The following is a 16308-nucleotide window of genomic DNA, read 5'->3' on the forward strand; positions in this document are numbered from 1 at the left end:
GCTTTTGCTGCCAAATCTGTATGAGATTTCAACGAAAAAAAAAAAAAACGTGTTACTATTTCTCTTCGTAATCGGTGATCCCAGTAAAATATTTTTCTAACCGTAATTGATGCAGTGTCTCTTTAAAGACACTCTACAAAGCTTTCTCCCCAGTCTTTTTTGGCAAATCCAACACTAAGCTAACACACTCCAGAGCGAGAGCTTTCAACTGAGCCGCTGAACACTCCAAATCTCCACATGTGGGAATCTAACTGTGATGATGTTTGCTCTAGACGCACACACCCACCCCACTCCGTTTCAACAAGAGGGGACATTTCCATGACAAAGGACAATTATTGACTTTCATTGGCTTCGCTCGCTTTGATATCAGCTAGGGGTGTGTCTGTGTTTCTCCCTGTGTGTGCAAGAGGGGCGGTGAGTTAGAGGACAGCAGCGGAGGAGAAGAAACGGGGGGGGGGGGTGATGAAAGGAGCCGAGTGGGAAAATGCACCCACTGACCCTAAGTGCACTAACAGAACTGGGAAAACACCAAACCAAATTGTCTTAAAGTTTGGTTTTCCTTCCTTTCCTTACATTTTTGCCATAGTTTTTAATCTAACCAAACTTTTTGTTGGTTAGATTTTAAAATACAGAAATATGACTGATCCTCACCCCCACCACGTTGCCCTCCTCCTCCTCCTCCTCCTCCTCCTCCTCCTCCTCCTCCTCCTCCTCCTCCTCCTCCTCCTCCTCCCTTTGCTGCCATAATTTAAGGGGCTGAAAGGCATGGTGAGCGGAGAAAGAGAAGAGTAGAGAGCGGAGAAAAAGGGGAGACCCTGCAGATGAGGGCCTTCCTTCACGGACGTGGCACAGATGTGAGGGTGTTTTTTGTGAAACGAGCTCGGGGAGGGGCAGTGATAGGCTAATTTGTGTAGAATAAAGACAGGGTACTTTTCATATGCAGAGCACCACTTTGATGCGCGGCTGATGAAAGCTGGTAGGAGCGCAGAAAAGAGGGTGATGGAGGGCTTCTTTGTCCCGTAACAAGAAGGCATCTGCTCTCTGCTGCCCCGCTCTCTTTGGCAACTTAGAGGGTCCCATAATGGGACGGCCCAATAAAAAAGTGTCTGCGGAGCACCTTAGAATACTGGACGCAGAAAAAAAAACTGTTGCTTTGGTCTGCCTTATTAGCATCCCCATTTTTGTATTAAGCCAACATGTATTTGACTGAAAATCTCTCACAATACACCAAGAATACATACAGAGCACAAGTATGCACTAAATTAGAGAAATACATTGATAGATATATTTTACTAGTAATTCAAATAAGTTTTTTTTTTTTCTCGTGGCCACTAGTGAAGTTGTTATTAAGCTCAATCAAGATCAGTATTTAAACCACAAGCATTAAAAGTATTACAGTAAAAAAAAAAAAAATTGTGTTACATAGGTTTTTTTCTCAGTTGCAGAAAAGGACAAACTGCATGCATACCATTCAATTACAGCCGTGCAATCTCAGGGGAACTGCAGGCATATCAATGTAAATGCAAGTCTATGCAAGTATATCAGTTTAAAGTTGTAATGTTGGATATCACCTACTCTAACTACCCTGAAAACTTAAGATAAATCCAGCTTGTATTAACGTTACAGACCTATATATTTTAAGTTACCTAGACATGCGTGCTGAAAAAATAAAAAGCTTTTGCCTGAACTGCTTAAATAATTTTTTTTTCCTATGTAACCAAAACATTTATTTTCTAAATGCCGTCTCAGTTTTAAAATGCTTGGTGCTGCAGAGAAAAGGTCATCAGGGTTTTCAACTAGCCTGAAGCCAGACCACTGTCCTTCTGCACCATGATGGAACCTCATGGTGCAGAGGTTCCATCTGCACCATGGAACTAAAAGCATAACTGTGTTAAGCTAAAGCATAACACAGTTAAACATTTGTGCGTTACTGTATATGTGAGAAGGAAGACTTTGGGTGTAAGTTCGAATGAAAAATAAAAAATAAAAAATCAACATTTGGTTGCTTTGCTCTAGGTGATCTTTGCCCTGAACCAGACGTTACTGCAGCAGGAGTCACTGAGAGCAGGAAGCCTTCGGGTCCCGTACACAACCGAGGACCTAATCAGACACTACAACTGTGGGGATCTCAATTCCATCATCTTCAATCATGACACATCGCAGGTCTGTCCAGTGAATCTCATATCTCTCTACTAATATCACCCTGCTTAATACATTTAACATTTTCACCCGTCATCATTTAGTTTATCCTACTAACATGGGCATTATCCTTGCTTTCTTTACAGTTCAATTCAACGTTTTTGACGAGTAAAACAACAAACAAAAAAATCTCTGTTTTTTTTAACTACCATGAAATGAATGGAGTTCTTTATTCACTGTCAAAGGTGCCTAACTTCAACAATGTGACCCTGCCACCGAGCGAGCAGGTGACTGCCCAGGAAATCGATGCCTACTTCCGACAGGAGCTCATTTACAAGAGGAACGAGAGGATGGGCAGGAGGGTGAAAGCCCTGCTAGAGGAACACCCAGACAAGAGCTTCTTCTTTGCCTTTGGTGCAGGTTAGTCTTTGACTATTATAAAAACTAACATGGAGTCAAAATGTGATCACACAGGTGAACGGGCTGCAGTGATTCCAGATTTGCAATGGTTGCTTTCGAGACGTCGCTCGATATAAAATTCGACCTGTCCAACGTTAGAGGAGAAATGTGGGATTTATTTCACTTTTACTGCACTTTTAACATTCAGTGTCTCCAGGAAGTGCCAAGTCTGGACTTTTCCAGTCGAGTGGGTTAGATGAATTGATCAGTGATCAATGTGAACACTGTTTACATTAAGCACCTGATCACAATCATTGGAACTGGCAAAAGGTTTAGTTTTTACATCTTGTTCTGGAACTGACATTGATTTTAAACCTCCCTTCAGACCCATCTTCTAATATACATTAGTAAATATAGTGGAAAGATTTCCCAGTAGAGCTGAAGATGTTATTACTGTAAAGGGCGGGTCCAACACCATGCTAAACCCTACAGATTAGGAATACAAAGTCAGGTGTGTGAAGGTAAGTCAGCCAGTGGTTTTAGTAATATAAATTATGTCAAACATGTCCCATCTCATCTATTTCTGTATCAGTTTGAATATTTAAAAAATATCGGATATGTTTCTGTAAAAACGGAACAATCCAGAGTTTTTGTCACTTCAGCATGCAAATTTTGCACATAAACGCTGGTTTCACTCTACATCCTCATAAAATGATTTGTTTTAGCTTCATGTATTACTATAAAAAGAAGTAAAGCATATGTCTTGTTTCCGTTTCAAATAAGTAAAAAAACGAAAAGCTAAGTTATTATATGCATAGTTGACAAATGTGTTATTACAAAAACTAAAAACATATCTAAGTATAATGTAGTGCAAACTTAGTTCTGGACAAAAATTGATTGTTAAATTTAAACTTTTTTTTTTTTTTTTTAGAGAATTATATTTATATAAATCATGATAAAAAGTGGCTAAGAATTGAGGTTTGGATCCTGATCTTTTTCAGTTTTTTTATCCACTTACTTCAATAAGATCATTTCTCATAATTTTTAAAACCTAATTTAATCTAAGAAATGAGAAAAATATTTAGGTTTTATCAATTAGAAATACCAGCAGAGTTCTTTAAATTCTTCTGTTAGTATGCATGTAGCAGCCTCAGATATTTAAGTTAAGTGACTAAAATATGTGGTATAGTTTTCCTCTACATCACAGCAGAGTGTGTGTGTCGTTGTGTACCCTCAGTGGATTCTATTCATTCTCTCTGGTTAGAAACGTTATACCTTTGGCAAGCAGTCTTTTTTCCTAGTGGCTTTGTGTGAGACCTTTGACTGGCTAATTAAAGCATCCATCCCACTGAACACAGCAGTCAGGCATAGGTACTTGACAATGACCCACTATTAATTATTGAAATTTGTATTTATTCTACAAAATATGTAACAGTTATAAAAAGATTTATATATATATATAAAAACTGAGTGTTGAAATCTTTTCCCTGTGGAATAATTGTGTTCAAAAGTTGGATTATCAGGCATACCATTGAATGGGGAGACAAGTGTTTGCAGAGTACATCTCATGTGAACTGCGCAGAATAGCTAATGGTTTTTGCAGCATCGGGTATTTTAGAAGACGGTATCACGTTCTAGTGGCAGAAAAACAAAATAAAAATTTTCCTGCAATGATATCATTACAGTTATTATCTTTTCCAAGCAGAAAATCAATGGGATTTTTGCAGAAAGAGAGACCTTCACAGTCTGCTGCTCTCTGAACTGGCAGGAAACAGCTGAAGAAAAGCAGGCACACACACACACACACACACACACACACACACACACGCACACACACACACACACACACACACACACACACACACACACACACACACACACACACACAGACACACGCACGCACACACAAGTCCTAACAAGGAGTATATTTCACAGTGTGTCCCTAAGGAGGTGCCTTTACAAGGGTTTGGTCTCTAAACGTGTGTGGTTTGGTGTGTGTTTGCGTGCGGGTGTGTGCATGTGTGTGTGTGCGGGTGTGGGTGTGCGTGTGTGTGCGTGTGTGAGCTGCTGAGTGAAACTGATACGGCCAATCAGCCCAGAAGCACTAGTCGTAGACATACAGGGGGCAGGTTAGGTCGACATGTACAAGCAATGGGATGGGGCACATTAGGGTACTCACACACACACTGAGAGCACACACACACACAAACACGCATACTTACACACAGAAACCTCAGCCAGAAGTCATTTCCAAAACCAACCTGGCTAAAATGTGTCCTTAATTATATCTAGAAGGGTCAAAGGACACATGCATACATGCACATAACACAATGGAGCCCATTATGTCAGCATACTCACTTTTCTGTTGCCATCAGCTGTGAAACGTATCAGTCACCATCTCTTGTTCGGTTGAATTAGTGCAAAAGGATGTCTCAACAGATTAAAGGTTTGGCCACCCTCTACAATGCATTTTCTGAAGTGTCTGCATAACATACCACAGTAACCAGCCTCTGGGAAAGAAGGGGACTTATCGTCCTTTAACTGTGTTCCATCAAGCTTATGCTAATCCATAATTAGCTGAAATGTACTCAGCATTGGACTCCACATTAGAGTCAGTGGAATTTGGAGTTGTGTTGCTTAAGGACCAGCGGCATATGGAGCATATTTCTCTTCCCAAGTAATGATCCAGTCAGTGTGCAGAAGCTGCCAAAGCGTATTGACTGATGCTCCGTGGAAAATAACTGTGGGCTTTCGTTTTTGCCTGCAGTAAGCTTTATTGCCACAACAACTCAACAAAACAGTTTATAAATGATAATTTACTTCTCGACAAAGCAGCACAGTTTCATACTGACCAGACTTTGCCAAAAAAAACAAAATATATAAATAGGTCTGGGTGTCCTGCTTATCTGTCTATGGAACCTGACCCCAATGCCTGCAGTGTTTATGCTATAGTAATTTCTGTTTTCTTTTCATATATTTTCATTACATGCCACTTCCAAAAAAAAAAAAGAAAGAAAGAGTCCCACTGAACACATAAAACAAGTTATCTACTGGTAGCCAGCTGTGCCATGCTCTCTTTTGATCAAGATTTTCAGGCTTTGCTATTTGACGACAAAAGCGTTGCAACATGTTTGGAAAAATAAAAGAGACTACAACGCTTGCCTTTGATATTATTCTATTTGTGTATTTATTGAGGCTGTATTGAACAAGATAAAAATCCATTGAGATCCAGATTTCTTTTACAAGGGTTTCCTGGCCAAGAAGGGACACAGCACACATCATAATGGGCAAGACAAATAGAAAATAACAAACATAGACTCTATAAATATATGGAGTACAAACACGTTGACAATAAATGCAGTCCTTATTATTACAGTAACAATTAAAAATGTAAAATACAACACTGTTAAAAGTATCTCTGTCGTTTTTGTTTTCTTAATATGAAGCTGATATTGCAAAAAATAACCTGATATTTAGATTTTTCTAACCCTGCATCATAAATTGTGTTATGAAACATTACAGGCGACTTGAATGGCACCTAAATTTATGCTGCATCTTGCTGACGGTTAACCAGCAGTGATCTTACCTCTTTGTGTGAGTGTTAGTGTGGTTTGTGTCTCTGTTTGAAAGTTACAATGTTAGAAAATCTTGCACTGGGAATAATATTATTGGTAAATGTTGTTATGACAATATCAGTTGCCATATATGTGTTTTTCTGTTCTCCTCTCTTTCTCATCTATGCTTCCATCACTCTGTCATCTTTAGCATTTTGGGCAACATAATTAGTGTCCAGTATGAACGTCTCTGTCCAACATAAAACATGCAAGTTCATAAGACCTAGAATGTTTCATTCAACAATTATTACACTCTAAACAGTCCTCTTACAACATAAATATTGCAAACACTGACGTTGCAATGGGGATATATTCACAATATGTTGTGCAGCCCTTAAAAGCAAGTTCTGACAGTTTTAGTTCAGATTGCAAGACAAGTGAAGGAGGAAATGACATCATGATTCTAGATAAATATCTTCACTCTTTATTTCATGCAAAATATGATAAATAAACACGAACTAGTTCATATTGGAACTCAGTTTTAAGGTGAACTACTAACATTAATTATTTAATTTCCTCCCAGGGGAACTTGAATTATGATGTAGTTCTTGTCAATGGTCCACTGATGCGATACTGGACAAGGGCAAAATATAGAAAACTGATTCAATTCTCTGTATCATGTTAGAACCGTTATTACTAACCTGTACTGCGATTCAATCCATTGTGTTATAATCACATTCTCTTCTATACCCTGTGACTGTGGAGTGGAGAATGAGTGTGTTTACATATCGGTGAAGTTGATTTTTTATTTATTTTTTCTCATCCACTGTAAAAGTGTGAATGCATTCATGTTTTGACTGAATATGCTTAGCACACCATGCTTCTCCTAAAAACTCTGCTCCAAAACCACAAATTTAAATGTTTGCGGCAGCGTAATTGCCAGTGTGGCTGACATGCTGTAACAGTTACTATGCACTGAAATGTTTGACTCGTTTCACAGACAATTAGGGTTTGCCTTTGGATCTTCCACTATTTAGCTTGGTTGGAGCGCTCTAAAGTGAATACTTCTTGGTTGGTGAGCTGTTTAGTGCTTCGGGTAGACTGTAGCAGATGGATGTCTTGGACTTTGACCTGGCTCTAGGCAGAAGATGACATGAAATTTCCCAGAGCTCTCTGACTTCTGGTGTGTAACTCTGCACAGGCGAGTGGGAAAATACTTACCTAAAATGTGAAACATCAAGCCACATGGGCATGGCCATAATTAAAATAAAAACTATGGTACAAGTGAAAAAAAAAAAAAAAAAATTGGAGGGGGTTTGGAACTAGTGTTTAGACCTAAAAAATAATGCTTGCCAGAAGAAAAAAAAGAAATCAAATCATGTGTTTTGGAACAGTAGTATGCTTCAGAGGAATTTGCTTGGAAAAGCACCATAAAGTGAAACATGGAAATTAACAGTGTTTCCCCTGGTCATGTACATTTTTATAATACTATGTTGGATAACTACATTAAAATGCAAGTACTTTGTGTTTTTATTTATTTTTAAGATATGTTAAAATTCCACTTTTTGTCTTTGGTAATTAAATAAGGAATACATCCCACTTTAAATTATTCTTTTGCCATAAAAACATTCAGTCACACTGAAAATGGGCCACTGTTCTCTCTGGAGAAGTGAGGCTTTTTTGATTATTAGAATCCTTTTCTTTTCCAAACATTGTTAATTATTGTAGTGTATATGGGAAGGTTTAAGTGAGTAGCTATTTTCTTGTATTTAATAACAAGACAAAATATGAAAAAAGTTATGAAAATATTTTGTTTTGTGTTGAGATAAACACATGAGAATGATTTTTCACTTGCTTTATTTCCACCAGTACAACAGCTATATGTTTTTCTTAATCAATCAATCAATCAATCAAATTTTATTTGTATAGCACATTTCAGCAACAAGTGAGAAAGAGAGAGATTTAAAAAGAAATAAAAAAAAACAAAATAAAAACAAAAAAACAAAAAACATTACATCATTAAAACGTCGAAAAGAAAGAAGAAGAAATTAAAAACATTAAAGACATAAAAACATGGAAGACATCAAAACCCGCACTCTAACCCTAATTTAACCATAAGCAACTCTAAACAGGTGGGTTTTAAGTTGAGATTTAAAAGCACCCAGTGTTTCAGCTGTTTTACAGTTTTCTGGAAGTTTGTTCCAAATCTGTGGTGCATAGAAACTGAATGCTGCTTCTCCTCGTCTGGTTCTTGTTCTGGGGATGCAGAGCAGACCAGAACCAGAAGATCTGAGGGGTCTAGATGGTTGGTACAGTAATAACAGATCTTTAAGGTATTGTGGTGCTAAACCGTTCAGAGATTTATAAACTAACATCAGTATTTTAAAGTCTATTCTCTGAGCTACAGGGAGCCAGTGTAGGGACTTTAAAACTGGTGTTATGTGCTCTATCTTCCTGGTTTTAGTGAGAACCCGAGCAGCAGCATTCTGGATCAGCTGCAGCTGTTTGATTGATTTATTAGTCAGACCTGTGAAGACGCTGTTGCAGTAATCAATGCGGCTAAAGATAAACGCATGGATGAGCTTCTCTAGATCGTGCTGAGACATCAGTCCTCTAACCCTGGAGATGTTCTTCAGGTAATAGAAGGCCGACTTTGTGACTGTCTTAATGTGGTTCTGAAGGTTCAGGTCAGAGTCCATCACTACTCCCAGGTTTCGGGCCTGATTGCTGGTTTTTAGTTGTAATAACTGAAGCTGTGCATTGACTCTGGTTCGCTCCTCTTTAGGTCCAAAGATAATAACTTCAGTTTTGTTTCTGTTTAGCTGGAGAAAGTTTTGGCACATCCACACATTTATCTGTTCTAAGCATCTATTCAGTGATTGGATGGGTTCAGAGTCACCTGGTGACATCGTGATGTAGAGCTGTGTATCATCCGCATAATTGTGGTAGCTAATCCTATGTCCTGTTATAATCTTTGCCAGTGGGAGCATATAAATATTGAAAAGAAGGGGTCCTAGGATTGAACCTTGGGGTACCCCACATGTGACCTTTGACCTCTCTGATGAGAAGTTTCCGATTGAAACAAAGAAATCCCTGTTCTTTATGTAAGATTCAAACCAGTTGAGCACTGGACCGGAGAGTCCGACCCAACTCTCCAGTCGATTCAGTAAAATGTCGTGGTCAACAGTGTCGAAAGCTGCACTGAGGTCCAACAGAACCAGCACTGTGGTTCTCCCACAGTCTGTATTTATATGGATGTCATTGAACACTTTTACTACGCCAGTCTCCGTGCTGTGGTGAGCACGAAAACCAGACTGGAAGGAGTCAAAGCAGTTTGTTATTGTTAGGAAGTTATTTAATTGTTTAAAAACAGCTTTTTCAATAATTTTGCTGATGAATGAGAGGTTGGAGATTGGCCTGTAATTCTGCAGTAGGGATTTGTCTAGATTGTTCTTTTTTATAAGTGGTTTGATAACTGCTGTTTTCAAAGCCTGGGGGAAAACACCTGAAGAGAGCGATGAGTTTACTATTTGGATCAGATCATTAGCAACAACAGGCAGGACTTTCTTAAAGAAATGTGTGGGTAGAACATCCAGACAGCAGGAACCAGAGCTTAATTGACTTATAATTTCTTCTAGGGTTTTATAATTTAGTAGTTGAAATTGGGTCATTTTTCCTGCATTTGTTTTGTTTGGGCACAGCATTGGTACTGTCTTTGGAGTGGATGTGAAGATTAATCCTCTGATCTTTTGAATTTTCTCTGAAAAGAAACTGGAAAACTTGTTGCAGGCGGCAATAGATTGAAGCTCAGGTGGCAATCTATGCAATATGAGTGGATCATCAATCTTAGGATAAGAAAAATAGAGTCCAGAGTTAAATATGCACGCAAAGCAATGCAAAAACCAACACCGGCATAGAAACTTCTGGAAACAACTTTTTAGAAACCCTTAAAGTCACTTTTTATTCATTTTTATTTAAACCGGCTTGAAATAAATGTACATCTTCAGATTTCTTTTTGAATGTTTAAATCGTAAAATATTCATTCACAAATAAGTCTTTCTGTTGCTCTGGTCATAAGTCTGTAGGATTTCCAAGACTTTGAGGATATTATGCAGCATTTAGAATATTCGTGAACAGCTGGTACAGAGTCAGTTTCTTAGACCAGTGAACATACATATTTAAAAAAAAACTATGATGCATTAGCTTCTGTCTTCATTGAATGCGAGACAAGTCATAATTTAATAAATAGACATTCTTAATTAAATTTCCAAGCGTAATTTCCAGTCAGAATTTGCTTCGTTCCTGACCTGAATCCCTCCTGTCTGTAGCTGCTGTGCTCCGTCTCTCGCGTGTTTTTTTTCTTTCCCAGATGGTGTGAAACTCAAAAAAGTGCTGTTTTTCTGCAGCACCTCACCCTCATAAACAGCCAGTTTACAACTGTTTGGGGTAGTCGCTGACACGAGTACACACATGTCATCCAGCTCCATTAAAATGCAGACCAGACCCACCACACACACATACACACTGGGTGGGGAAACAGCGACAGGCAGGGACTGAAGCGTCTGCCAATGCTGGATTGCCTCCCAGATTTAAGTTTGAATGACACCTTTATGTTGGAATGTTTTATTTCAAAAGACTTATTTAACTTTTATTACTGTAGCAATTTTGTTATTACTCTACTTTTTTTTAAAATCTGTTTTTGTGCCGCCTAATGGCAAATCGTAAATTCAATTGGCTATTCAATAATTGAATTCATATCTTACAAAACAGAGCAATCAATCAAGTTTTGCCACATTCAAACCAATCTGATAGAATCCTCTCTATAATAGTGTCTTGCAAAATTATCCATAAAAATAAATGTCTGCATAAGTATCATTAAACCTCTTTTAATTTGGCACATCAAATAAAAGCCAGTACAACAATCAACTGCCCTAAAAAGTCAGCTATTAGCTACCAGAGTCCAGCAGTGTGAAATTCAATGTCAGTATAAATTCACTGTTGTGTGAAGGCCTCTGAGGTTGGTTAGACAACATTAGTGAACAAACAGCATCTTGAAGACCAAGAAACAAACTAGACAGGTCAGGGAGATAAAGTTGTGGGAAGGTTTAAAACGTCCAGAGTTTCATTTATCAAACAACATCCTGAGCTTTGAAGATTTCTCAGTCACTGTGTTCAGTCAATCATCAGTAATTTGAAAGATGTTACCAAAACTGCAAACGTACCAAGACGTGGCCATTCACGTTAACCGTCCGTCCAGGCAAAGAAAGTGTTAATCCCAGGACCCCCCCAGCCCCTAAGAACTCTGGAGGAGCTGCAGAAATCCACAACTCAAGTGAAATAATCTACAGTCAAAGCAAAAATGCAATAGTCTAGATCAGGGGTGGGCAATCCTGGTCCTCGAAGGCCGGTGTCCTGCAACTCTTAGATGTCTCCCTGGTCCAACACACTTAAATCCAACAGCTGAGTCACCTCCTAAGTGCAGTCAGGTTCTCCAGAGTCTTGATAACGACTTCAATATTTCACTCAGGTGTGTTATTGACCCAAGGTGGTTGAATCCAAAAGCATGCCTCAGTTTCCAGTTTTCTATTTGTGGAAATGTCCTTCCACTTTACAATTATGATCATCTACTTGTTGGTCTATCACATAAAATTACAACCAAGGATATGCCACATAGCATATCACTACATCTCTTGGTGAGCTGAACAGCTCACCAACCAAGAAGTATCCACTTTAGAGAGCTCCAGCCAAATAGGACGGCCTTTTTAAATATAACACAAGAACAGTATATGTAATTCACTGCAACAAGCAAAGCAGAGATGTTTTTCTTCTGGAGTCTTTAATCTTCGTTTTAGTAATATTCACAATCCCAAATGCAGCTTGAATAAAACTGAAAAACATTTGACCAGACAGATAATAAGTCAGGAGCATCTGTAATGTGTCATCAGCCTACCCCTTCCCCTTTAAAGAGGGATAAAAGGAAGATAAACCTGTCAGCCACTTTGGATAACTAACTGCCTGTAAAGCTGCTGAGTGAAAAGCTCCTAAATATATACATTTCTCTGCTCTCATATGGTTTGAGGCCCCAGTGTCTGTTCTCAAAAGACATATTTCATACAGCCCACACTTCTTCTCTCAGTTGTCACAACATCTTGCTGTGATTTATTGAAAGAGTTGAACTCCTCACCCCTGACCCTATTCAAACCCAGCAGTATTTCCTCATCCACCTGGAACATGCTCTTTATGTGCCTGCCCAGAGGCCAAACTTTCATTTGGACCAGAAATACCAAACTACTATATGAAAGGGAAAAGGAGAAGGTAAATTATATATTAAGCAGGAGAGCAGCCGTCCATCTATTGATGATTTGAAATGGGACTTGTTATGAAGAGGTTGTCCTCTTTCATTTTGAGGATGAAACATAAAGTGCACTGATGTTCTGCCCAGAGGGGAAGGAGATATGAAGAAACATATTATTGCTTAGTCCTCTGATGCTTAAGTATTTGTGCTTTTATGGAGGTTCGTTCACATATCAAACTTTATTGTTTCATAAAGTATTATGTATATTTTTATGAGTTGCATTCATTTTGTTTTTCAAGTTTTTAAAATCAAATCATTAAGTCAAATTCAATCCGAGGTATAATGTGATGCGATAAAGTTCAACTGATCATTTATTGTCTTTTTGTGAAAACAGGAGGGACTCAGCTGGCTGAGTTGTGGACGTTGTAGAAATCCCTCTTCATTAACATGTTTGTGATGTCAATGGAGAGGAACAACTCATTTTTAACAGGAAGAAACCTATTTGGCAATCAGGCTCTATGAGCTACAACCTGCCACCACCCACTGAAGATTGGGAGAATAGGAAATACACAGATAAAATACAAGAGGACTGAGACAGGGCTACTTTCTATCAGAACTAAAAGAATTAGTCCACAAACCAAATGGCAGCAGTTGCTTCATTTTTTTGATGGTTTTGTTCAGAAAATACACAACTAAACTCTGAAACATTGAGTCAGGAGTTGTTTTTTTAACAGAAACAAACCCAATGTCAGCTGTAGCTTCATGTAAGAGTACATAAATGTAATGATAGCAATAACTCTATGAATGAATCCTTCCAGGAAAGAGGCATCCAAACTCAAAAAAATAGGACAAGTGTACCTTCTACTGTATGGAAAGACTATTGTTGCACTGTAAATGGTTATGCACAACCTCCTAAAACTCAACATTTTAACACCACCCATGAACAATGAGTTTGATTTCATTGCCTGTTTGGACACAACACAAAAACTATCTGGCTTTACCTCCATTTTCATTCCATCTCAGATTACTGCTGCAAGATTTTAAACTCACTTGCAGTCATATCGTGCCTGCATAGTGTAGGCAATTAGGCGTTTTATTACTCTGGCAAACATCTGGACTCAGAAGTCAAACTTTGGGAGTGTACAGTCAAATCCCTGAAATAACCCCTGAAGTTGGAAATCTGTAGTAATTGGTGTAAAGCAAAGTGATGGCTGCATAATGTCTCATTTGACGTCTGATTATTTGCTACAGTGTTTTGCACTTGCTGGTAGGTGATGATTTGGTTCGGTGTGGCATCGTGATGAAATTATGAACGGTTTTTTTGAGATGATTGCAACACGTCTTTAAAACAATGCAGCTTTCTCTTCTTTGAAGCTCTTTCAGATACTTAGGTCGGTTAGAAATGACCACTTTCCACCATGATATTAATATATTTGCACCAAGGAATAGGTTGGATGGATTTGTTTAGTTGGCAAATAAAGAGAAGTGATGAGAAACGTAGTCGCGATAACACGTGGTTGACTGACAAAGGTAGTTGTCTAGCAGCAAAATTTGCCTGGTGAATAAGAAAATCATTGACAGAACACTAAATAGGGGTAGATTGACCATCAAAAACAGAGCCTGTGGGAATTTACAAGACTCCTTTGTAAGGATCTGCTTTTACTTATGACCCAGACCTAAAACACAGATGATATCCAGGCCTTCTGGGACGACAACAAGATTGCTTGCAGATTAATCAAACTAAACAGGCACAAAATTGCTCTCTAAGCCACATGTTTTAGATGGAAGCGCCGTATGGAATGCTTTTTAAAAGAAGCGAGAGGGCATCCGACTCCCGTTGCTATCCTTTTTTCTTGATGGAGACGGTTGACAGGCTGAGGAGGAACTCGCAGCAGGACCTGAGGCCTGCAGAGATATGCATGTTATTTTTGCGGCTACAGTGTGAAACTGCAGAAATGCATTCAAACACGTCATATATAAAGAACGAAAACAAAACAAGAGTTGTCATCGTCAAGAAGTTTGCAGCTGACAGCCTAATCCTAATCTAAATGATGCCAAAAATTGAGTTTGGTCAAAATTAATGAAGCGTTATTTAGTTGCCTCAGAATAACCCTCATTTGTATCCCTTCCCTGTCTGTGTTGTGTTTGCTACCCAGACCCATTTGACAAATTGATATCTTGGCTCGTGACCCCTTTAAACATTGCTGTGCTGGCTTGTTGGGCTACGTTGTGTCTGTGTTACGTCGCCAGCTCAAACAAATATTCAAGCTGTTTTATTTGGGTTTAAAGATGTGAGATTAGCCAGCAGACACAAGCAAAGATAAGAAACAGCATTTGAAAAGCCAAAAATAATGACGTGCACCAGAAATGTGTTATTCTACATTTCTCCCGGCGTTAATCATCCTAGAGCCAACCACCATCACTTCTGCTTGTGTGTATAGATGGTTAATCACCTATTGACAGGGTAATCCTGATGTTATAACTGTACATTCTCAAGGTATAAGAACATGGCCTTTGTTTGTAGAGCATAACTTGCTCAGTATTACGCCTGCTATACACCAACACAAGAGTCAAGATTTATTTTTCTTTGGCATGAGCACATGGGATATTATGAACTTAATCAAACTTTGGTGCGAGTTACAAACCTTGTTGCCAATGGAATCCATGCCTACAGGCATAATTCATCCGTCCCAGCTTATTTTTGTATTTTAAATCATTCTGAATGTGAATTTGACCTACATGAAGAATGAATATCATCTGATTGAGCTTGTTCTCCATTAGTGCTTCTACTTGTGTGTTTTGAAGCACTCGGCGAAGACATGCGAGGCAATCCATCACATCAAACTGTGCATTGCTGTGGAAAGTTTTTTTTTATTTTCTCAAAAAAGATAGGTGTATGATTTTACTTCGTCTTAAAACTGTAAAGATCCATTTCAATACATCAGATCGGCTCACGTGCAGCAGTCATGTCTCAGCTGCTGTGTGCGCTGTCACAATGATTTCCTTGCAACAAAGGGGCTGGAAATGAAGACCGCACTGACGGAGAGCCCAGAGACTACTTTAGGCTGGCAGATGTAATCCCTAACACGGCTCCAAAGTGCTGTGAGCCACCGCAAATTTTCCGTGTGAACTTATTTAAAAACAAAGCTCGTACCACAGACCTCTCATTCTCCTTGTTTCTCATTTTTTCTAAACAGTCATTTTAAAGCACTTTCTTCAGCACACTTTCTCACTTTCTCTGCCATCTCATCAAAATGACAAACAGCTGAGTGGCTCAGCGTAACGTTTATTGGGTTGGGAAGTAACTCGTCAATCATTTTGGTGTGATTTTAAGGAATGTTTTGACAATGCTTGATGATTGAAGTTTAGAAACTTTAAATTATCTGGCACCAGTAACCTGCCTTAAACAGTATAGTTTAGCTTGATTCTGTTTTGCAAGGAAAACAATTTGGTAATATACGCTCCCTGAATCCATAATATATTTCAAAAAGATAGATTTTAAAAATACATTGGTCTGGAATTTTTGTTTACATTCTCAGCTTTATATAAATTGCAAACAAAAAATAGGGGTAAGATGAAAGACTTTATAGTTACAGATGCTATGCCACAAAAATGTATTTTAACAATGAGTTGTTGATGTGCTCCTTATTTTTGGGATTTATAATTCATGTAGCAAAGAAATCTGTTTGTTAAAATTATTGTAAGAACTACAAGTTAACGATACAACCTTATTTAAGCTGGACGGCACACGGAAACATGCTAAATAATCTTAACTGTTCATTTTTAAAGTTGAAGCCAAGATGCTATCAAAGTTTGTCATCTGAGAACTTAGCGTTCCTTTGCTTGTTTTGGTTTTCCCGATTGTCTCAACTTATGTTTTTTTCCTGTCTCGAGTTTAGAAATCTGCGCTCGTCTTATCCC

The 16308-nt window shown here is 38.5% G+C and overlaps 1 protein-coding gene across 1 annotated transcript in view; it reads left to right on the forward strand.

The window, feature by feature from the left end:
* Nucleotides 1-16308, forward strand: part of trabd2a (TraB domain containing 2A) — a 55287-nt gene that overhangs the window by 28508 nt on the left and 10471 nt on the right. Inside the window, exons 3-4 of the mRNA XM_008423926.3 lie at nucleotides 2017-2163; nucleotides 2385-2559. Of these exons, the coding sequence (XP_008422148.2) occupies nucleotides 2017-2163; nucleotides 2385-2559 (322 nt within the window). The remainder of the gene's footprint in view (nucleotides 1-2016; nucleotides 2164-2384; nucleotides 2560-16308) is intronic.

This window comes from Poecilia reticulata, chromosome 12 (genome assembly GCF_904066995.2).
Source record: "Poecilia reticulata chromosome 12, P_reticulata-male-v2, whole genome shotgun sequence".
NCBI lineage: Eukaryota > Metazoa > Chordata > Actinopteri > Cyprinodontiformes > Poeciliidae > Poecilia > Poecilia reticulata.